The sequence below is a fragment of the Nelumbo lutea genome, chromosome 1, assembly GCF_056320005.1.
Source record: "Nelumbo lutea isolate HS-2025 chromosome 1, American lotus-T2T, whole genome shotgun sequence".
NCBI lineage: Eukaryota > Viridiplantae > Streptophyta > Magnoliopsida > Proteales > Nelumbonaceae > Nelumbo > Nelumbo lutea.
In genome coordinates this window covers 163848892-163873016 of record NC_142684.1, presented here as the reverse complement: position 1 = coordinate 163873016, position 24125 = coordinate 163848892, and the positions used below count along the sequence as shown (strand labels likewise).

The window sequence follows — 24125 nt, the reverse complement described above, 5'->3', positions numbered from 1 at the left end:
CAACTTACCTCTTTATGTGATGTTATTGAAATCTTAAGTTTTGCTTGTCTGTGTACATTCTGAATGATACATTCTTTATTGTATATTTGAAATCTTAAGTTTTTTTTTTTTTTTTAATTTTACTGATTTTTCTATGATGTATTTGTTATTAGGTCCGTATATCAACGAAACCTGATGGACAGGGTACAAAGGGCCTGGCATGGCATCATGCCAACTGTTTTATGGAATTATCTCCATCCACACAGGTAGAGAAATTGTCTGGTTGGGATAGTCTTTCGGCTCAAGATCAGAAAGCTATTCGTGCACTGACTAAAAAGGGTACTTCCACCGCTAAAAATGGTACGGAACTCTGTTTCTGTTGATAATTTCTTGGCAATGCTTCTGAGAAGATTATATTTGAGTATGTGTGCCTTTTTATGTTGATAAACCTGGCAATTTTTTTTTTCTTGTTTCAAAAGTTGACACACAAGAGAATAAAGAATTGCTGCAACAATCAACTTCCACAACTGGTACTAAACGGAAAAAGGGTGTTAGCGGTGAACAGAAGTCAAAAGTTCCTAAAGTAGAAGAAGCTGTTTCTGGGACCAAGGCTCCTGCTGAAGGCAATGATTCTGAGCTGGAGCAGAAGCTGGAGGCTCAAACCAAGGAATTGTGGGCCATAAAAGATGAACTCAAAAAGCATGTCACGACGGCAGAGTTGAGAGTGATGCTTGAAGCCAACAATCAAGATACGGCAGGATCTGAACTTGATTTGCGAGACCGTTGGTAAATCTCTAAAATCCCATTTTAGCATCTCTATTGACGAGCCTGTTGTCATGAATTTACCATGTCAGTTCCTTTTCTTTTTAAGGCCAGAAATTGTACGACAATGAGGATAATTATAACTTATATTTACTTTTGATTATTTTCCTATGATAAAGTTTTATGTTATTGCTAAAAAAATAATGATGTTGGCATGATAACATTTGCAAATTGCAACCCCATTGGTCTTTGTTTGTTCCGTTTATTTCAGAAGGTTGTTTTTCTTCTGTTAAGAAACTCAATTAAAGTCCCACTCTGTAGAACATAACTTGATGAAAATCACAACTTTGAATTCCTACGGAACTTTGAAAATTTCAACGTTCAGTTGTAGTTTCAGATATATATGGAACCATAACTGTAAAGAATATTTTTCTTCAATCAAGTCCAAATTTAATAGAATTTTTTTTTTGATAATTCTAAATTTAATAGAAATTAGAAAGTAAGATAGGTGTCAAAGGAATTCACATGGAATAGAACTGAAAAGAAACAGGAAATATATCAGTGAGGAAAAAAGGGGAGAAAATAAGAGAAGCTGAGAAGCTGAAGATCATTTTTTCATGCTTATTATTTAAAATATTTTCTTTGGATCTTGTTGATATTTTGGAGTTTTCTTATGTTTCAGCTAATAGTTTGGTTCTTGTCTAGGTCAAAACTGTTCATTCAACCATGAAGGACAATCTGATAATTGGTCGGAGTTTGAATATCTGTTTAAACACAGATACATAATGTGAAAAATATTGCTTGCAAAAAATGTAAAGGACAGACAAAATAAGCTGTAGAGATGAGTTTTATTCTGCAAACAAGGCTGTATGTTTTCAGTGATCATTGGATATTATTCATTTCCTTCACTTAAATCCTTAGTCCTTTGTGTTCAAAAGGGCAATGAGCTCTATAAGATGATAAATAACATAATAACAACTTCAAATGCTTTCCATATTAATTGAAAATATTCTACAGTGCCAAATCCCAGAAAAATAAAGACTGGGAACTCTTTTTATTTAATTTTTTTGACACTATGGTGCTTCTGTCTGTGTGTGTGCATGCGCATGTGTGTGTACCTGGACATGCATTCAGGATCAGCTCAACTTGAAATGAACAGTTGAAGTCTTGTAACAACATGGATTCAGACTTGTTGTGCCATATCCCATGGTTCAATATGTGGTAACAGTTTGGAGGTTCACCTAATTAGGTCAAGTAGTATTCCAAAGTTCAAACAGTTACTAATTAGTCCAGTTGGCTGTTAAGACATTTTTTAAAGTATGAATGCATGTAAAGCTTTCCATATGGTTTCTTGACAGGCCATGATCTCTCATGAACAGTTAGCTGCTCTTTTATTAATGAAATCAAACTGCATTGGATAACCCAATATTTATATTTAATATTCTATGCCAATATACTAAATTAATTTAGCATGTGAAAGAATGGTTTTAAGCTCAAAAGGATCCTTTTAGTCAGTAGGAAGATTTTCTTAGGCTGACTTTGGGAAGAGTGCAAATACAAATACGTTCAGTACAAAACCTTGTATACAGTATTTCTAAACATTGTATTTGCACTCTTCCCAAGCTGAGTCTGAAAGAACAAAACAATAAAAAAGAACAAATTATACAAGGTGTACATGAGGAAATGGATTAGCAAAGGGGAAAGCCAACATGATGTAGTTAGTTCAGCCTTCTACAACACTAGAGGATACATCAAATAAATTTCTGGAGAGGTTTGAGCATTCCAAAGTTGCTAGAACATATTAGAGAAGGAGGAACCATTGATTGCATGCAGATTTGGAAGCTGACAACAGAGTCTGAATTTATAGTTTCTACTTTCATGTTTTCTTTGGGGGGTGTCTTTTTTTTGTTTAGACAGTCTACAGTTAGTAGTTTTCTATGATACCCAGATACTTGCACAAGGGTGCCATATATAATTTCATTTTTGGTACTGAATCTAATCATATCCTTGCTGTATCCAGGTAACATAGATAGTGTTTGCTGAAAGGTTGCAGCTGGAGTAGTAGAAGAGAGGTGAAGGCAAACAAGTGCTGAGAATGTCGAACTGAGTAACCCAGTCGACAATACTATTATTTATAGTAGATTACAAAACAACGTTACATGAAATGTCTGGAATGCCCCTCTGATTAGTGATGGGACACCCAGACTGCTTAAAACACTAAACAGACTTAGGCTCAATAACAAAGTCCCAATACCTAATAGCTTAAAACCCAATACTAACTAACATGTACATTTATCAGTCGAACCAACAATACATAAAAATAGTCAACTTAACACTCCCCCTCAAGCTAAGCATGGATGTCAGTCATGTTTAGCTTGCCAAGAAGGTCCAAGAATTTTGTTGCAGCCAACTCTTTTAGTCAGCACATCTGCAATCTGCATCTTGGATGGAGTATAAGGAATGTAGAGGTCTCCCGAGACTATTCTCTCTCTAACAAAATGTCGATCAATCTCAATATGTTTCGTCCTGTCATGTTGCACTGGGTTATTTGCAATGTTGATGGCAGCCTTGTTGTCACCCTTAGCTTTTATGCCAAGCTCACCAAGAAGGGTCCTAAGCCACAGAAGTTCAGCAACACCATGAGCCATAGCTCGATATTCAACCTCCGCACTTGATCTAGCACACATTCTGCTTCTTACTCCGCCATGTAACTAGGTTCCCTCCAACAAATGTACAATATCCTGAAGTTGATTTTCTGTCCCCAGCAGAACCGGTCCAATCTGCATCAGTATAAGCTTCAATTTCACTTTTATTTTGTTTTTTGAACAGAATTCCCTTTCCTAGGCAACTCTTCAAGTACCTGAGAATCCTTTCAACTGCTCTCATATGAGGGATCTTTGGAGAGTGCATGAACTGACTGACAACATGCACAACATAAGCAATACCTGGTCGGGTGAGAGATCGATATATCAGTTTCCCTACCAATTTTTGGTATCTCTTTTTATCACAGTAGTCCTCCCTTACTGATTCCTGTAGACCATGGTTCTGTTCTATTGGAGTATCTGTTGGTCTACACCCTATCATGCCTGTCTCTTCTAGGAGGTCAAGTACATACTTTCGCTGACATATATAGATCCCCTCTCTTGACCTAGCAACTTCAATCCCAAGAAAGTATCTCAAATGGCCCAAGTCTTTGATCTCAATTTCAGAAGCTAAAAACTCCTCTAGTCTTTTGATATCTTCCAGGTCATTCCCAGTAATCACCATATCATCCACATAAACAATGAATGTTGTAAGTTTGCTATCCTGTCTCCTTATGAACAAGGTATGGTTTGCACCACTCTAAGTGTACTCCACTTTCTTCATGGCCCCACAAAGCCTTTCAAACCATGCACGAGGAGACTGTTTTGTGCCATATAATGCTTTTCTCAGTTTGCACACCTTTCTATCAAACTCGTAGCCTGGTGGAGGGTCCATAAATACCTCTTCATGAAGTTCACCATTTAGGAAGGCATTCTTCACATCCAGCTGATGGAGTTCCCATGAAAAATTTGCTGCTAATGACAGTAAAACCCGAATTATGTTGAGCTTCGCTACTGGAGCAAAGGTTTCTTTGTAGTCAATCTCTTCTTTTTGATTAAACCCCTTTGCCACAAGCCAGGCCTTGTAACTTTCAATGGACCCATCCTCCCTATGCTTTACAGTGAACACCCACTTGCACCTGACAGTGCTATTCCCTTCTGGCATATCTACTAATTCCCAAGTCCTTGCTTTCATTAAAACTTTCATCTCTTCGTTCATAGCTTTTTTCTACCTTGGGTCAGACATAACCTCTGAGTACCTAGAAGGAACATGTACAGAGGAAAGAGCAGACACAAAGGAGTGATAGGATGGAGATAAATGTGAGTAAGAAACAAAATCAGCAATGGGGTGTCGAGCGGTATAAGAACGGATAGACTTACAAAAAGCAATAGAAATGTTCAAATCAAAAGTATATGTGTTGGGATTACCTTGGATTGCGGAGACAAATTGATCCAAGTCCAACTGGTTGCTGTCACGAGTTTGAGGGCCCTTTTTCCTTATGTTGTAGGTGATTCTTATATCTTTCTGTTGCCTACTAGAGCCCTCAAGAACATCTGCAATATCAGGAGAGGTAGCAGGCACTATGGGAGCCTCACTAGGTTCACCCGGGATGCCACAACTAGGAGGAGAAGGAGAGGGTGGAAGGCCCGAGGCAGATAGAGGAACAAAAAAGAAGGGAGAATAAGAATCCTTTTCCATCCCACTAGTCTCCCCTTGAAGAGGATTCTGGGAAGACTTAAAGTAGGGTTGAGACTCAAAAAAGACCACATCTCTGGTGACATACTTTCTCTTGGTGACAGGATCATAACACTTATAACCCTTTTGTGTAGGAGAGTACCCCAAAAAAATTCCTTTCGTAGCCCTAGGATCCAGCTTGGTCTTCTTTGGATCCTTTACATGTATAAAACATACACAACCAGAGACCCTAGGAGGAAGAAGAAAGTCTGGAAGGGTAGGACACAGAACAGAGAAAGGGGTTTTCATACCCAACACTTTAGATGGCATCCGATTTTTCATATATGATGCAGTAACTGCTTGAGACTAGTAGTGCTTGGGAACCTTGTGCTGGAATAGTAAGGCTCGAGCTATCTCCAATAGATGTCTATTTTTGCGCTCAACAATCCCATTATGTTGAGGGGTATTAGCACAAGATGATTGGTGTAGCATGCCGGCATCTTCTATGAACAAGTTCAAGGATTTTTCAAAATATTCAGCAGCATTATTTGACCAGAATTGCTTAATCGTCTTGTCAAATTGTGTTTCAATCATTTTGCAAAATGCCATGGCTATTCGTGGAACTTCATCTCATCCTTTTAACAGATAGATCCATGTGCATCGAGAGTAGTGGTCAATAAAACTGATAAAGTAACGAAAGCCATCAATAGAAATAATAGGTGAAGGGCCCCAAACATCAGAATGAACCAAATCAAAAGGAGCTTGAATTTCATTACTGGAAACTGGATAAACAGTTCTACATTGTTTTGATAGTTGACATACTTCACAGACTAAACTCTGACTTGGAATGCCCTTAAACAATTCGGGAAACAACATTTCCAATGAAGAAAAAGGTAAATGACCTAGCATAGCATGCCACAGATGTAACCTAGCTATTGACTCCACATTCTCCGGACCACTAGCAGCAGATGCTTGTAAGGTTGAACCGATGTCTGCATCAAAATAGTAGAGGCCTCCATACTCATGACCACTCCCAATCGTTCTCCTCATCAATCTGTCATAAAAGACACAATGAGAAGGAAAAAAGGTTATGCTACAATTCAAATTTTTGATAAATCTTGAGACAGACAAAAGATTTGAGGTAAGGCTAGGAACATGTAGAACTGATTTAAGAGAGAGGTCCTTGCTTAGGTCAACCACCTCTTTGCCAGAGATGGTGGAGAAAGACCCGTCAGCAACTCTCATCTTATCTTGACCAGACAACAGGTGATATGAAGAGAATAAGGAGGACATATGTGTCATGTGGTCAGTTGCACCGGAATCAATAACCTAAGAAGTAGAGTCAATAGGACTAATTGCACTAAAGGCAGAGACTATACCTGATCTGGCAAGAGAGGTGGAAGCAAAAGAGTTACTCCTTAGACGGGCTAAAGCCCGGCTAAGGACCTCTACCTCACCAGCAGTGAAGCCCAAGGTACCGACTCCGGAGGAATTAGCAACCTGCCCCATGGAAGAAGAGGCCACTGTCGGTATACTCTATGAGCTATCACCATTGTTACTAGTGACAAGGTTCCCACTTGTCGCTTGACCCTTCTGTTGCTTCTTGTCTTTTCTCAATGCAGCTGGCTTCAGGTGAGGATACAGGACCCAACACTTTTCTTTTACATGTCTTTCACCTCCACAATTACTGCACTTAAGATGCCTTTTGTCTAGATATCTGTTCCCCTTTTGATTTGTAGAAATCAAGGCTGAATGTTCTACAGATTGTTCAGCTGGTTGCATCTGAGTGTCAACTTGCATCTCCTTTCTCTTAACCTCTTCATTCCTTACCAGATAATAAACATGATGTAACTCGGGCATTTCATCTCTTCCAAGAATTTGTGCCCTCATACACTGGGGTCCAGGACAGCCAAGAACTTAAAGGCTCTGCTCTCTTCAATCTGCTTATCATGTCTCTCATTGTCCCTGGCATTCTCCCAATCCAGAATCAAGTGATGATCAAGTTCTTCCCACAGTCCTTTTGGAGTTGCAAAATATGTTGCAACTGTCATATCTCCTTGCCTTAAAGCGGCAATGTCTTGGTTCAACCTGTAAATTCTAGCATTGTTTTTCTTCTGTGTATAGGTTTTTGACACTTTTTCCCAAATCTTAGCTGCTGTGGAAAAGTGTTGAACAGTCCTGGCAACTCGTGGAGTCATAGAAGCAAGCAACCAGGACATAATTGCGGCATTCTCCTTGCGCCACACTACATACTCCACACTGCCAACTTTGGTTCCTTCTTCTTCTCATCTAAATAACCTGTGAGCTCATGGGAAGTAATAAAAAGCATTGCTGAAACAGACCACTCCCTGAAGTTGTATTCATCCAGCAACACATTTGTAATCTGCAAGCTATGCAGATTCGGGTTCTCTAGATTTGAAGTTCTCCCACCAGGTTTGTTATCCCTAGAAGAGACCTCTCCAGATATTGAAGACATCTTGGTTGCAGACTTAGTGTAAATAACACACTATTTCAGACTAGCCGAAGTGGTCACAGTTCTGAAGTGGACCAGTTACAGCAGCAAGAAGAATTCTGTGAGCTAGTAACCGACCTGAAACTGAGAGCCCTCCACCACTGCACTATGCAGACTTCTCTTGGGCTTCGACTTCTGCTACTGTAGAGAGTGCTTAGCCCTACGACCAATACTAGGACTGCTGAAATCAGTCCTCAACCTAGGTCTGTCCTAGACAGACCTCTCTTAGTAGCTGAATGGCTACTAACTACTAGAAGCAGTCTAGTAGGACATCAACTTCTGGGTCTTACTTCCCTTGTGCCCTACAACCAAGGGAAACCCTAGGTTCGAACCTTGTTCTATTCTACAGCAACCCTAGGGTTTCTCCGCAGCAACCAGGATAAAAAAAAAGAGAGAAAGAAAGCAAGAGAGAAGAGTTGGCGTCGGCTGTAACCAGAAGATCGTTCAATGCTCTGATACCATGTTTGCTGAAAGGTTGCAGCTGAAGTAGTAGAAGAGAGGTGAAGGCAAACAAGTGCTGAGAATGTCGAACTGAGTAACCCAGTCGACAGTACTATTATTTATAGTAGATTACAATACAGTGTTACATGAAATGTCTGGAATGCCCCTGATTAGTGATGGGAAACCCAGAATTCTTAAAACACTAAACAGACTTAGGCCCAATAACAAAGGCCCAGTACCTAACAGCTTAAAACCCAATACTAACTAACATGTACACTTATCAGCCGAACCAACAATACATAAAAACAGTCAACTTAACAGAGTTTCCAAATTTGTAGTCAACTACTATTTTTCTGAGTTATTATTTTCTGAGCTTCTATTCTTGGGATCTCTAATCAGGAGTCACTTGCAGCTTTAGAAATCGCCAAATTTCTATTTCAGTTAAAGCTTTGAGGATTTCTATTTATACATGTAAATCTGTCCAGAACAGCAGAACTGAATGGGTTGATTTTGTTCTTCTCTATAGCTGCCCTTTTTCTCTTTTGAAATCACTGTTTGAGAAACACACAATTTCTTTTTTTTGTTTTTTTTTTCAAGAAAATGTAAGGTAAATTTGTATTAATTGATCAAAAAAGAGAGAACAACCCTTATACGAGGCCATGTTTGGTTCATTGCTCTAGGCCTCGCTCTTTTAATTCTTGCTCAATTTGGGCAAGAATGAATAACATTAGAGCATTTGGTTACAAAATTCTTGCCAGGGGCCTAATTCTTTTCTGAATGAAAATTCAACCCCTAGTATAAAAATTGAGACAACCTGTAGCATGAAAAATAATCATGCCCCATTTTGCTAATTTTCGTTCTTTAAAGAAATTCTCTGCCAACAATGGTTTAGATCTACAAAACCATTGCCACAGATGTTTATTGGTATATTGCTATGGAAACTTACACCAACCGACATTGACTACCGGCTATAGTAAATATCTATGTTGATGGTTTTGGAAAATTAGGCGGCGGTTTATGCCCATGGGAAGAGTTTTTTGAGGAATGAAAATGAACAACATAGGGCACTTGTCAATTTGAAAAAAAAAACATATTTTAGGAAAAAGCATTTGGTTCATAGCCATATTTTTATCATTCTGCCCATTTTTACTCATTCTTGTCCATTTTAGAATTTCATCTTGGGTAAGAATGAGAAAGAATGAGAGTTGAACCAAACATGACTTGAGCTGCTGTACAAAGCATAGGCAATTTCAGACAGCAAAAGTATACCAAGTGCAGTAAGTTAAACAGCATGAGAAGTAGCAGAATTTGCCCAAGAAATGACTTTAGCAGACTTCATCCAATTGAGAAGTTTGCTGTTGAAGATCCTGTTGTTTCTCTCCATCCAAATGCACCAGAGGGTGGTTGCAGGGATTAAGTACCAAGATGCCTTGAGAAGTCTGATTCTGTACCTGCCAGCATTGAAGGGCTTCCATAGTTCCATCACTGATCTCGGAAACACCCAGCTTATATTTAGTCTATTGAGAAAGTAGGCCTAGATCTGGAACTCTAGATTTCCCTCTAAATTCAGAGCCTACTTTGTGGGATTTCAAAGCAAGTCTACCCATCAACCTTGCCTTCTATCTTGAGCATTACACAGTGACTACAACTAAAAGATGGGCTTCAACCCAACCTGGTTGCCTATACTAAATTAATAAACAATAACATCAGAATTAGAGGCAACAAATTTGCTTCACTTGTTTTTCCTCTTCCCCTGATAGCGATTATTTGCTTTTACCCTGCCTCCCCCACCCATCCCCCTCATCCACCTTCTTGCCTTCCCTATTTTTTTACTCTGTCCAATTCTATTGTCTGAAGGATGCAGAGTCACATGATTCCAGCTCATCTTCCTTAATGATCCTCCTTTGTTTCTCTTGCTAAATACTGATTTGGTCACTTTCAAAACTCTGGAATATATGCTGGATGTTTTCTAGCAAGCACCGCTGTTCTTCAAGGTCCCCTGTTTTTCATCTATTTCACCGCGAGTAGAGCCATTTATACCCAGAGAGTCAGAGACCATTTGTGCTGTGTAATTTTAGCCAAGCATAGCATTTCTATCATTGTTTTATGTGTAATAAATAATTTTTATTTGTTGTATATTAAGTGCCATTTTATGTTTTATCTGATATGTACTTTAAATTATTCTTATTTTTAACCATTAGTACAGTTCATTGGTATTCATGATGGTCAATTTTAGATGATGTTTGTGCAAACTATTGCATGGGCTGTTGACTGTTGTCAATTGTCTGTTTGGTTTTACTCTGACTTTTAATTGTGGATCACTTTCTTATTTTGTCTTTGGATCTTACATGTATTCCCTCCTGTATTTATTGTTTAGTGCTGATGGAATGCTATTTGGAGCACTAGCTAGCTGCCCCATCTGCTCTGGTTCTTTACATTACTCTGGAGGTGAATATCGTTGCCATGGGTATCTGTCAGCATGGAGCAAATGTTCTTACTCAACTACTGAACCTGACCGTCACAAGGGAAAGTGGAAAATCCCTGAGGAAACCAGTAATGAGTATCTTTGCAAGGTATGAAATGTTTAGAAGCTCTAAATTACATAGTTTTCTGGCTATAATATTGTAAATGAAGTTGAATGATGACTGAATGCAGTGGTTCAAATCACAAAAAGCAAAGAAACCTGTTCGTGTTTTGCCCCCACCATCTTCTAACAAATCTAGTCAAGCTGCTAATGGCCTGTCTCAGCAGTCCAAGGGAGAAAGATTGGAAGATTTGAAAGTTGCAATAGTAGGGCTATCTATGGAATCCATGGTATGAAACTATGAATATGATTTGTAATTTGTGCTAATATTTGTCCACTCCTTCCTTTTCAAATTTTGTGAGTTTAAAACTCTGTTAGAAAACATGCATTAGGTCTATATGATAATATCTTATTTCTCTGGAGTTTTGGGCTTTATTTCATCTAATATAAGGAAATGAGCAGGAAGAGTGGAAGAGGAAAATAGAGGGATCAGGTGCAGTCTTTCATGCTAAGATCAAGAAAGGTGTTGGTCCTGTTTACTGGAATAAGACTTCAAATACTCATTTGTTTTCTAACAATACTGAATTGATATGGATGGATATACACATTTTGTGTTCTATATTGTAGACAGTAACTGCTTGGTTTTGAGTGGGGAGATGGATGATCAGGATCCTGAGATTAGAAAAGCAAGGTAAAGTTGTGATGTATGATTCTTCCTCTCTCTGTGTCTATTTTGCTAAATGGATTTATCATGAGAAAGTGGTTATCTTCTTTTCAGGAGGATGAAATTACCCATTGTTAGGGAGGATTATCTGGTTGAATGTATTAAAAGGCAGAAAAAACTTCCATTTGAACAATATAAAATTGAAACAGTTGGTTCTTCAAGCATGGTTACTGTGAAGGTCAAAGGGCGGAGTGCAGTTCATGAAGCCTCTGGTCTGCAAGATTCAGGTCACATTCTTGAGGATGGGATAAGCATTTATAATACAACCTTGAATATGTCTGACCTGTCAACTGGCATTAACAGGTAGAGTTGATATGTTGATACATATGTATGGAGGAATATAGCTATTGTTTTTACCTAATGCATTGAAATTGTTTTGACTGTTTCTACTACAACTTTTTTTTTTTTTTTTTTTTTTTTTTTTTTTTTTAAGTTGCACATCTAATTGATTAAGTTGCTTAATAATAGAGTATACATTAATGGTGGTAAATGTGCACATTAAAAATGTAATAGAAGGAAAGAAGAAAATTAGTGCTTGAGAACTAGGTTGGTGAGTCTAAAAGGAAAAAAAACTAGTATAATATATCAACAAGCTAATAGTAAAAGGGCGATGGCATTTAGATGAAAAGATTAATGATATGTGGCTTGAAATGACTAACTGTATGAAATAGATAGCAGAAGAAGTTCTAGGAATAGGTGTTTTCACTTTTCTGAAATGAGGAAGGCCATATAGTAGCACTGTTCTCGGGTCCAATTGGCATAGGGGACTCCTTAAGGGTGGAGATTATAACAGTTGTAAAAGAAGTACAAAGGGCAAGGATGATGGATTTTACCAAGTTAATATTTGAAGGGGATTCAAGATTGGTGATTGGGTGGTTGCAGGATTTTGAGGCTGCTCTGTAGTCTTACTGAAATGAACTAAAGAAATTTAAATGGCTGACTAGAGGAATGGATGTGGGGCTTCAATGGATAAAAAGGGAAGTGAATAGTATGGGTTGATGCTTTAACCAAGCTAGGGATAAGAATCCTAATGTCTCTAAAGGGTGCTCGTATATTTGTACCATTATTATAATTAATAAAATTGCTGGTTATTGATAAAAAAGTTGAGGAGAATTCAAAGAGAAAGGGCAAGGCACTAAAGAAAATTGGTGGTGGAATAAGGAGGTGTAAAATATAATAAAAGAAAATTCATAAAAAAATATAACCAAAGAAAACAGATACATTACAAAGATTGACAAAAGAGAAAATGTAGAAAATTTGGAAAAATATAAAAAAAGGAGAAAGTAAGCCAAAAAGAAAGTGATTGAAGTTAATTTTAGACCTAAAATGAGCATTTTTTTCTAACAAAAAAAAGCTAATTTTAGGCATATAATGAACTTCATAATAAACTGGGCACTAAAGAGGGAGAAAATGAAATTTATAAACATGTAAAGATGAGAAAAAGAAAAATTAGAGATTTAAATCATGTTAGATGCATCAAAAAGTCTTGGAGTAAGAGGAAATCAAGGAAAGTAGACCAAGGTGGTTTAGTCACATGCAGAGAAGACCATCCACATCACCTGTGAGAAGAAGTGATCTGTTACAAGTTGAAGGGTCTAGAAGAGTTGGGGCTGACCAAAAAGGACATGTTTTGAAGTAGTAAGGAATGATTTAAAGGCCCATAATTTAACAATGGATATGGCACTAGTATAATGGTGGAAAGGATTCATGCAGCCCTCCATATAGTTGGGGCAAGGCTGAGTTGGGTTGAATGTGCCAATGTCATGGTTGGAAAGCTAAGTCTAACATTCTGAACTTCTTCTGTCAAAGGAACAAAATTATGTTCCAGTAGATGTACTATGCTGTGTTTGTTTGTGGTGTAAACCTCATTGATGTAAAAGTAAAACTCCATCGATAGAGTTTCACACCGAACCGTTTGAAATTTTCTAAACTGTTGAAAAAGTGAGGATCGAAAAAGGTGATTATCGATGTAAAAACTACATCAATAATCAATGTAAAACCTCACTATAAGTGACGTTTTACATCGATTTGCGATGTAAACCTCATTTCCATCCAAATACCAACAAAACCGAACCGACAGTGACGTTTTACACCGCAAACAAGCACAGCCTATGAAACTATTATAATGGTGCTATGAGGTTTCAATATGAAAAATAAGGACTAACTTTACTAGCTATTTTACTTTATCTGAAGAGCAGCAACAAATGATATCTGAAAGTTCTTTTTCCCCATAAACTCCATAGTAGAATTCCTTAGAAAAACACTCCATAGTAGGAGAATAGAACAACTTTTCTTTTGATAGTGAAAGAAATGTAGAACAATTTCATTAGTACGAATACTTTGGAAGGAAACCAATTTGATGAGTTGATTTTATTCTTGCAATAAGTGATTTATAGTGTTTGAACTTACTGGTTAGCTGGTTTATTTTATTATTGTGTTCTGATCACTTTATTTGTGCTTCATGAAGTTACTACATCCTTCAAATTATCCAAGAGGACAAAGGGTCAGGGTGTTATGTGTTCCGTAAGTGGGGGAGAGTTGGTAATGATAAAATTGGTGGAAGCAAACTAGAAGAGATGTCAAAGTCAGATGCAACCCAAGAATTCAAACGTTTATTTCTGGAGAAGACTGGGAATCCCTGGGAAGCCTGGGAACAGAAACATAATTTTCAGAAGCAACCAGGCAGATTCTACCCATTAGACATTGTACTAGTGGCTTCCTTTCATTTTCATTTTTTTTTCATGTTAAACATAAGTGAAATCTCCTTATGTGAGGCCTGTCTAGTGTCTACAACTTATGTTTGAATATGGGATTTTGTAGGATTATGGTGTCAACAAGCAAGTATCACAAAAGAAAAATTGGAATGGTGCCAACAGCCAACTTGCCCCTCCATTGGTAGAACTAATGAAGATTCTGTTCAATGTTGAAACATACAGGTTATAAACTGATCCTTTTCCATTTGATGGTATCCTGTGGTTTGTTGTAACACAGAAAATTTGAAAGACTAGTATTACTTTTTGCAGGGCTGCGATGATGGAATTTGAGATAAATATGTCTGAAATGCCCCTTGGAAAGCTAAGCAAAAGCAACATCCAGAAGGGTCGGTCTCTTTTCATGGATCTTATACATTCTTACATGTAGCGGCAGGCAGCTCGTGCCCAATATACTTTATTGACTTCATTGTTTTCGATCCAACTGGATTATACTGCATCTGCACAATAGAACTTGTATTGTTTATTTCACTGATTTAATATTTTTTTCTTTTTTGCAGGTTTTGAGGCATTGACAGAGATACAGAATCTATTAAATGGTAGTAACCATGAGCCTTCTGTCAGAGAGAGCTTAATTGTTGATGCTAGCAATCGCTTTTTTACTTTAATCCCTTCTATTCATCCACACGTCATTAGAGATGAGGAAGATTTTAAGTCAAAGGTATAGCATTTCATCTTAGTTGGCCTTTTTCATGTTCTCATGTATGCTGCTTATGGATGAGACAAGGCTTAGAAGATGATAGTATATTCTACTTATGGTTATGTGCCCCACTAATTCCAAATGGTAACCTAATCATGCCAAATTGCATATTTTATTATCTATACCGCCTCTCTACTGTAGGTATCAAGCTGTGGATGGGTACTTTGGGTGACAGTGGAGCACTAATTTGACAAAGAAAAAAAAAAAACTAAATTCTAGGTCAGCTTCCTCGTTTTATATGCCCAACAGTATGCATATGAATTAAAAAGAAAAGCTATGCTCTTTACTAAATGACTTTGGATTTGATATCAAAACATGGATGATCATCATATCTAAAGGAAAATAGCATTTTAAATCTATAAGCCTCTAATCAGTCAGTTTGGGGGGGGGGGGGAGTCATCTTGAATTCATATGTCAACCTGATTTAGGCCTTCAGTGGGCCTGCTGCTGCTATGGGTGCTGCTGAAGGTGAAGTCAAGGTCCTCCTTACTGGTCTAAGATCTGCCAAGGCCTTGCAGGCTGCCCATTTGTTAGTTGGTTGGGGGGATTCCAGGCAAGGATTAAAATATCAATATGATATGCTCCATATTGGGCATATTATATTCGTATCAGTGCACCCAGGTATGCATGGGTACAGCAAAACATTTTACGTCATTTAAAATTTTGGGATAGTCTATCCCATCCCTTTAATACTTGTAAATAAAAAAAAAAAGAGTATCGGTCATATCAATACACACTGATACCCAACTTTGGGCGTCAAGTGTATTGATATTTTAATCCTTAGTCCTAGGATAGTGATTAACTAGGTCAGCAAGCTGGGGACTGGTCCCTGGAGACTAGCTAACTTCCTTTTTGAAATCAGCGGACTTTCTTCTACTCTTCTTGAGTGTACAGCTGGATTCCTAGCGGGTTGAACCAAAATGCTAACACTTTAGCTAAAGCTGGAATGGAGAGGATTTTTTTAGTAGTGCAAATAGTTTTCCTGAGATTTGAGTGGCCTTATGTCTTTTGGATTTATAACCCCTTTTTTGTACATCCTCTCATGTATTATCTCTATTTTTTTTGCCTTAATAAATCGACTACCTTTCTCAAAAAAGAAAAAAAAAAAAGAGAGGCTTATAGGAGGGGTCTTGGTGTATTGGGGGGGATCTTCCATCATCCATGTGATTAGGTTTTCCATTGAAACAAACAATCTCAATTGGAGGATTCCAACTAGCATGAGAAGATTCAATAAGGCGGTGGACTTAAATGGACTTAAGAATTACCTTTATTGCAAGCTAGTTTTGCTTGGTTAAATTTCCAAGCTAATCATCATCATCATCATCATCATCATCCAAACCTTATCCCAACTATATGGGTCGATAACATAAATCCTGTTTCGCCATTCTGTTCTATTTAATGTCATATCTATTGTTAAATTATGGGCACTTAATCATTTCTAACTATTTCAATGCATGTTCTTTTTAGTTTACCCCTAGCTCTTCTAGTCCTTTCAACTTGCAACAGATCAATTCTTCTTACAGGTTCTGTCGGTGGTCTTCTATGCATGTGACCAAACCATCTTAGGCCATGTTTGGGAGTGCTTATTCGAATAAGCACTTATTTGCATTTGGCATCCAACTTTTTCAAGAGGGGGGCCCTTGAAAAAGCACTTTTATTAAACTACTTCTATAAAAACACTTGTATGAAAGTACTTTTACAAAAGCACTTTTGTAAAAGCACTTTTGTGAAAGCACTTTTATGAAAGTACTTTTACGAAAGCACCTTTATGAAAGCACTTTTATAAGAGCATTTTTATGAAAGTTCTATAAAAGTGCTTTCGTAAAAGTACTTTCATAAAAGCACTTTTGTAAAAGGGATTTCATAAAAGTACTTTATTAAAGGTGCTTTTGTAAAAGTATTTTACTATTTTTATAAAAGTACTTTTATAAAAGTGCTTTCATAAAAGTAGTTCTATAAAAGTGCTTTCATAAAAGTAGATTTATAAAATTCAACTAGGGATATTTTATAAGTGGTATTTTAAAATTCAACTAGGGATAATTTTGGAAGAAAAAAGTTGAATAAGTGCTTATTGTATAAGCACTTAAAAAACCTGGAAATTTGGGCTTAAAAAATAAGCCCCTATTTTTAGAATAAGCACTTATTTCAGGTTTATTTCCCAAATACCAAATAGTGCTTAATGACCCAAATAAGCACTTATTTTTAAGCACTCCCAAAGACCCAAACATGGCCTTAGTCTACTTTCTCTCATTTTTTAACCTATTGAAGCTGCTCCTAGGTTCTTTCGAATGACTTCATTTTTAACCCTATCCTTTCTAGTTTTTCTACTCATCCATCTTAGCATATATATTCTGCCATTGTCATTTTTTTCGGATATGTTGTTTCTTGACTGCTTGACATTCTGCTTCATACAACATAGCTGGCCTTACACATGTTTTATACATTTCCAAGCCAATCCTATTTGCTCTAAATTAGACCAATTTCTTTTTCTGTGAATTGGGAAGAAAAATAGGAAGGGTTGATGGCAAGAGCATTATCTAGGCCTATTTTTGTTCTTTTGCCCAATTAGACTGGTGGAGAAGAAATTAGGGGTGGGTCTGCCATCCTTCAAGTTTGAAACATGTGGTTAAGGTTTCCAGGGTTTGATGGCTTGGTTAAATATTGGAGGGAAGAGGGTGTACAAGAATATAGATGGAAAGGTATCAAATTTTTCAAGAAAATGCAAAAGGTGAAGGAGAGAGTGAAGTCTTGGAATAAAGAAGTGTTTGGTAGAATTGAGGAGAAAAAGGTGAGAATATGTTGACAGGTTGAGGAGTTGGGTCGTAGAGAAAATTAGAGACACTTAAGTAATACTGGATGAGAGGAGAGATCGTAGTTAAAATAAGTAATTGGAAATGATTTCAGGCTCCATTTGGTTTGTGGGAAGATTTGGGTGGGATGGGAAAAGATGAGATGGGATGGGAAGGGAAAGTATAAAAATCTAACTTTCCAATGTTTGGTTTTATTGGGATGGGATGAGATGGGAAAATGTAAAAGGGGAGGGCACTGTTCACCTTCCTCCTTTGTTCGAGACGAACAGAGGCGAGTTAGGCGACGGCTACCCCCTTCATTCTCGTGATCCAAATGTCGAAGAAGCTTAATCTCACGAAGTGTATGTTTGGCATCCATGTGATTATCAAACGCATTAGCTATCTTCTTGATGGCCACCATTTCGTTGGTCTCCGAATTCATTACCGAGCTAGAATCACACAACAGAGGAAGAGCCAATGAGAAGATGACTAAAAGTTCTCTCTAGTTCGGACAAAAAAGTCAAGACCCACAAGCTACACAAATAACAGATTTGGGGGGGATTTTCTTTTCTACTTTCCATATCAAAAAATTCAAAAGATTGAATTCATCTTTCTTGTTAGCTAAAAATAAAAGAAGAGGAGAAAGTGATCACCAGACAATTCCGTAAGCGCCTCGTCCGATGGGCATTATCGGGGGACGATACTTGGACGTGATCTACAGATTACCGAAGATGTTGTATTGGATGAAGCGGCCATCATGCATTCGAATGGCCGAAAAATCCGAAGGATTACCGGCATTCATGTTTTCAGGACTGTTAGACATCCCTGAATTAGCAGCAGCAGCTCCTTGCATTTCTTGGGCGTGTCCTCTTCGTCTTCTTGTTTCAACCTCTCTGTTTATTCCTGATTGCCACTGTAACTTGTATGGTCGTGCTCTTCTAACTTTGTTGTAACTTGTTCATTTGTCGTCGCTGCTGCCTTCGGTTCGTGCTCTTCTAACTCTGACGACGACAACGATCCCACAGCATGGTCGTGCTCTGACGTCGCTGCCACCTTATGGGAGGGAGGGAGGACAAAGATCATAGCTTGAGTTTTCCCACCGGGGTTGCCCTGTTTTGGTGCGATCCCGAATCCATGATTTTGGGATATCGCATCCCACTTTTTTCTCATCCCATCCCCCTCTTTCCCTCAAAACAAATATGAGAAAAGGGGATATTTTTGGAATATTCCCTTTTTCTCATCCCCATCCCACAAACCAAACGGAGCCTTATGGAATGAGGAAACTTGTTGGAGACAAAAATCAAGGTGTAGATGGATGCTAGGAGATGGGAACACCAAGTTTTTTTTCACTCTTTAGCTTTAAGCAGGAGAAGAGAAAACACAATTTCTAGGTTGGACTTGAATGGGGAAGTACTGATGAGGGATGGGGAGATTGTCAGGGCCTTTTTGGATCACTCACTCTCTCTCTCTCTCTCTCTCTGGTGGAACTTTGTGGATCACTTCAAGTAAATCCATACCTGGGAAGTGGAGGGTCAAGTAGAGATCCCTGACTTAGTGTGGGATGTTTTGATCCATACCTGGGCAGCATTGTAATTTTATTTCTGATCTCTTGTAATGGTTAGGAGAGGCTGCATCTTGTGCCTCTCCAAGTGATTCTTGTAAAATCTTATTCCTCTTAGTTAATGAAATCATTTTCAATTATAAAAAAAAAAATGCTTTGAGTAGAGATCGGCCAGAGCAGCTGAAGATAAGGTTTGAGTTGGAGGAAATTAGAGAGGCCATGTTCTCTATATCAAAATCTCTATTCCTGAATGGTTTCACTGTAGCTTTTTACTAGGACTATTGGGATATATTGAGGCATGGTTTACCAGAAATACTATTAAATTCTGGACAGACCTTTGGTGGGGAAGCACACCCTTCTGCGAAGCCTTCCCCTCTCTCTTTAGGCTAGTGTGTGATAAGCATGCTCTCATTTCTGTAACCTTGATAAGAGATTCAGAGGGCCTTTCCTTTGACCTGAATTTTCGCAGAGAGCTAAGAGACTCAGAATTTTCTGAAATCACCTCCTTACTCTCCTTACTCTCGGAAGTGTTGATCTCTTACTCCACTGAAGACAAGCTTATTTGGTCTTTAACCCCTCAAGGCTCCTTCACTACCTCTTCTTTCTTTCGACACCTAACCACCAACCCACTCCCTTCTCCTTTTCCGGGCAAAAAGATTTGGCTCTCCACAGCCCCCCCTAGAGTTTTTTTTCATGATTTGGGAGGCCTCTTGCTCAAAGCTGAATACTTGTGACAACCTCCAAAAGAAGTTTCAAGGCCATCGTTTCTACTATCTGTCTCATGTGCTACAAGGATGGTGAATCTATCAGTCATCTATTTTTTAATTGTGCGGTGACCAGAAATCTTTGGCAGTTCTTTCTCGATTCCTCAGCTGGAGGCAAGTTCAGCCGGACTCACCCTAATTCTGTTGTAGAGTTTATCAACTCTTGGAAAGGGCTAAAGATGAATTGGGCTAGAGAGGAAGCTGTTTCTGGAATGCAATTGTTCATGCTGTTATGTGGAATATCTGGGAAGAAAGAAATAGGAGATTATTTAAGGAGAGCTACTCCTCCTTGGAGGCTCTTCGAGATCGCATTCTAGCCAACATTAGCAGCTGGGTGGTGAATAGCAAAATCTTCGAGGGTATCAGTCGGAAGGACATACATAGTAACTGGCCTGTTTTCAGCCAAGGCAGAAGATGCTTCTGATGCAGAGGCAAGGTCCCTCTTGGAAGGCCTCAGAATTGCCAAATCACAGCAGCTCAGCTGCATTGTAGCGGAAGGTGATTCAAGAAATGTTATTAACTGGGCTTCAGGACAGATTCTAGACCCGTGGAAGCTATCCCATCTGTTGTTAGAAATCAGGGAGCTTGCCTATTATTTACACTGCAGTTTTAGATGGATTTTTTGTATGGCTCCAATGTGCTGCCTTCCTAGAGGGCTGTCTCTTTGCTTTTGTTGTGCTTAAAAGGCTTGTATGTCCTCTCATGTACATCCCCCTCCTTTTTTTTGAATACTGAATGAATTCAGTTATCTTCTCTAAAAAAAAATCTTTGATAGAGGAAGAATAAATGTGGGGGCTGATGCGACTCTTGCTGGTTTAATTCCTAAGAAGAAAGGGGTTTGTCACCTGAAAGGTTTTAGGCCTATTAGTCTGGTGGGGAGCTTGAACAAAATCATAGCCAAGGTGCTGTCCATAAGGATTAGGAAAATGTTATTCTATTAATTACCCAGTTTCAAGATGCTGTTATGCAAGGAAGACAAATGGTGGATCAAATTCTTATTGCAGATGAATGCATGGAGGACAAGAGGAGAGGTAGAAAGAAATGGATGGTCTATTCATCAAAAAAAAAAAAAAAAAGAAATGGATAGTATGCAAGCTCGACCAAAAAAAGCCCTATGATATGGTGGACTGGTCCTTTCTCGTTAGAAGTCATGGGGAGGTTCGGGTTTGGTGAGAGGTGGATAGCAGGATTTTCGAGGACTTGTCACTATTCAGTGGTGGTGAATGGAATAGTCAAGAATGTTTTCCTAGCAAGTAGCACATTGAGACAGAGACTCTTTCTCCCCTCTTTTGTTCATCCTGGTGGTATGTTATTAGTAAAATGACAAGCATAGCGGATAGGCTTAATTTGATTAGAGGTTTGACGGTTGGATATCAAGATGTGGTCACTCATTTACTATTTGTAGATGATATAATGTTGATTTGTGAAGGGGGATATGAGGAGAAGATTAGAAACATTCTAGATATCATTAGAAGCTTTGAAAGAACTTCAAATTTGAAGGTTAACTTGAGGAAGAGCTGTGTAGTTGAGATCAACATATCTGAAGAAGAATCAAACACCATTGGGGGGATCCTTAGAATGTGAGCCTAGAAAATAGTTGATGTCTCGATGACTTACCTAGGTTTACCTTTGGATGGAAATCCTAGGCCGGAGGATTTTTTGGAGCTAGTGCTTGAGAGATTCTCCAAGAAGCTTGCTATGTGGAAGAGAAACTATATTTCTTTCGGAGGAAGGATTACCTTGATAAGATCCACTCCTAGCCACCTTTCAAATTTTGATTATGATTGCTAGAAGAATTCATAAAATAATGATGAATTTTCTATGGGATTCAGGGGATTCTAAGAAGGATCACTTAATAAAATGGGAGAATGTGTGTAGGAGCAAAGATCTAAGGGGGTTTGGAATTGGGAACTTAGTGCATGGAAACATTTCTCTTTTGGGTAAATAGTTGTTGAGATTGTGTCTAGAATAGTACAGGCTTTGGCACAAGGTTATTGTAAGCATTTATGGACTGATGAGCAATGGTTGGGATACTAAGAACTCCTTAAGAGCTTCTGCTGCTGCTTCTTGGAAATCTATCCATTTCATTCTTCCTAGTGAAGGGTTGAGAGATCCATCACATGGACGCCCAAAGATTGCGGAATAAGGGGCGAATTTCAAAAATTTTTCTCTCCCTTCAACTGGGAATCACATTCCCTATTTAGAAAATCACATTTTCAAGGATAAATCTTGAACCTTAAACTGAACCAGATCTGAACCAAAAGGAATGGGAGAGAATGATACCTGATACGGAGAAGCAATATCTCCCAACGAGGTGTTCATGCCCAAGGAAGGATCCAAAGACTGCTCCCACTGAAGATGGCGCAGTGCAGGATGGAGCAGAATCAGCAGTGTTCTTCCCCAAGAACTCTGTCCTTCTCAAGAAACAGCAGGATGGAACGTGAGTGCAGCTTCCTTTTCAATCCTTTCTCAAAGAATTGATGTCAAGATCCAATCTTGATTTCTCCCACAACTGGAGATCGAACTGGGAAACAGGGCGGCAAGAGTAGGGAGGCGGCAAGAGAGTATTCGCAGGGTGCAGAATTATCTCTTCTTGATTTCAGCACTAAAGAGGATCTGATGTATTTCTTGTTCTCTCTCGAGGCTGCCGCTCCCTCCTTCCTTTTGTTAACTTGAAAAGATCAGCTCCTAATCCCATTAGGAGGTGCTTATCCAAATCATATTTGGATCAGCCTTCTCTTCCAGTGATAAGGATAAACCCTTATCTTATCTGTAGATTAGATTAGCTTTATCCTAATCTTATTAGGAGGTTTCTAGATCTGAATCACATTCAGATCTGGACTCTCTGAGTGGATAGGATGAAGACCCTATCCTAACTGCTAATCCATCTCAGAATTCGCCCCTTTAATTAACTAAATTAATAGCCCAGTTCGAAATGGGCTTTAGGCCCATCAAGATTATGTGCTCACTTAACCTTCCTAACTGCTGCCCAGTTGGGCTTCCTTGTATGGCGTGGGACCCAAGCATTGATCTACACATCAGCCACATGGGTTCGGCCCAACCTTTGTTACAAGGCCAGGTCGAATACACTGTTAAGACAGTGCACCCCCTGAAACCCATCGAATGGGCTCTATGGGCCCAACACTTACCCTAAGTGGTCCCTGGGCCAAGCCACCTTGTAACACCTAGGGACTGTGGGCAGATGCAAGATTAGCCCATCAGGTATTATCCTCGATGGTCTTACACTTAATCTCTCAGCCCATAATGATCATACACTGCCTGACAAGAGAGGACCTCTCCCTCGGCTGCAAGGAACAGTGTTGCACTCTCCACTTATGTGGATCCCGGGAATTAAAACCCTTTTGCAAACATTTTAGAAACCATAATATATATACTTTTATATCTCATATAAAATATACTTTGCAAAACAAATCTCAACGGTTGAAATCGGCTGCCGGCAGTCTTGGTTTCCATCAGTGAGAGTGCATCCCTGATCATTACCTTTGTCCGACAAAGGGGCTGATCCTGTCACTATGATCACCCACTCAGATGAATTCTCGGATTGTCCCAACATACCCAGGTTTTGACCCCCGCTAAGGATCTCACTGATTGGTACATCAAAGACAGCCCGATCCGACACCTAGTGCAGTATCATAATCGAGTCTAGGGGTCGGGTGTAACTTTCCAGTTTTGCCCATTAATCTCCAAGGTCCAGGGCAATATTGGAAATCTGGTCCAGTTCAAAGATTCAATTAATCCCACACTGTATGTGCATAGGGTCTCACCCCGGTAGCTGAGACAAGCCACCCCAACCGACTTGGTGGCACCACAATGTCAGCCTTGTCAGGATAGGTCTCCCTAGACCGACCCACTGGCTGTGAACATTCTAAACTAACACGAGTCTCAATAAGTGTCCAGTTTAAGGGTATTACACAGAAACATACCAAGGGAACATGAATCAAATATGTACTTTTATTCATTTACAATAAACTCATAAAGTACATCAATTTTGATTGAAGCTAAGGGCATACAAAATTGTCTAACACCTAGTTCTTATCTTCCTAACACATATCAGTTATAATGCTGGAAACAATAATAAAATATTGTTTTGGGAAGATTTGTGTCTCAAGGATGGCTTGGTGAAGAATGGATTTCCTTCCTTGTACGCTCTTTGACTCTTTTCTCCTACCAAATGGAACCTATTTCCAAATTTCGGGTTTCTTCTCCTATTGGGGTGGCTTGGGACCTTGGTTTTAGTAGTGATTTAGAAGGTGTGCCTTAGGCATTCCTAGGCACACAAGCGAGGCACATTTTGGGGTGTGCACCTCGCCCAAGTCCTAG

At 38.8% G+C, this 24125-nt stretch overlaps 1 protein-coding gene across 1 annotated transcript in view; it reads left to right on the top strand.

Annotated features, from left to right (window-relative positions):
• Positions 1 to 24125, top strand: part of PARP1 (poly(ADP-ribose) polymerase 2) — a 38071-nt gene that overhangs the window by 9286 nt on the left and 4660 nt on the right. Inside the window, exons 4-14 of the mRNA XM_088960239.1 lie at positions 153 to 339; positions 459 to 765; positions 10329 to 10524; positions 10607 to 10765; positions 10938 to 10998; positions 11103 to 11166; positions 11254 to 11502; positions 13667 to 13904; positions 14020 to 14135; positions 14223 to 14299; positions 14471 to 14631. Of these exons, the coding sequence (XP_088816365.1) occupies positions 153 to 339; positions 459 to 765; positions 10329 to 10524; positions 10607 to 10765; positions 10938 to 10998; positions 11103 to 11166; positions 11254 to 11502; positions 13667 to 13904; positions 14020 to 14135; positions 14223 to 14299; positions 14471 to 14631 (1815 nt within the window). The remainder of the gene's footprint in view (positions 1 to 152; positions 340 to 458; positions 766 to 10328; positions 10525 to 10606; positions 10766 to 10937; positions 10999 to 11102; positions 11167 to 11253; positions 11503 to 13666; positions 13905 to 14019; positions 14136 to 14222; positions 14300 to 14470; positions 14632 to 24125) is intronic.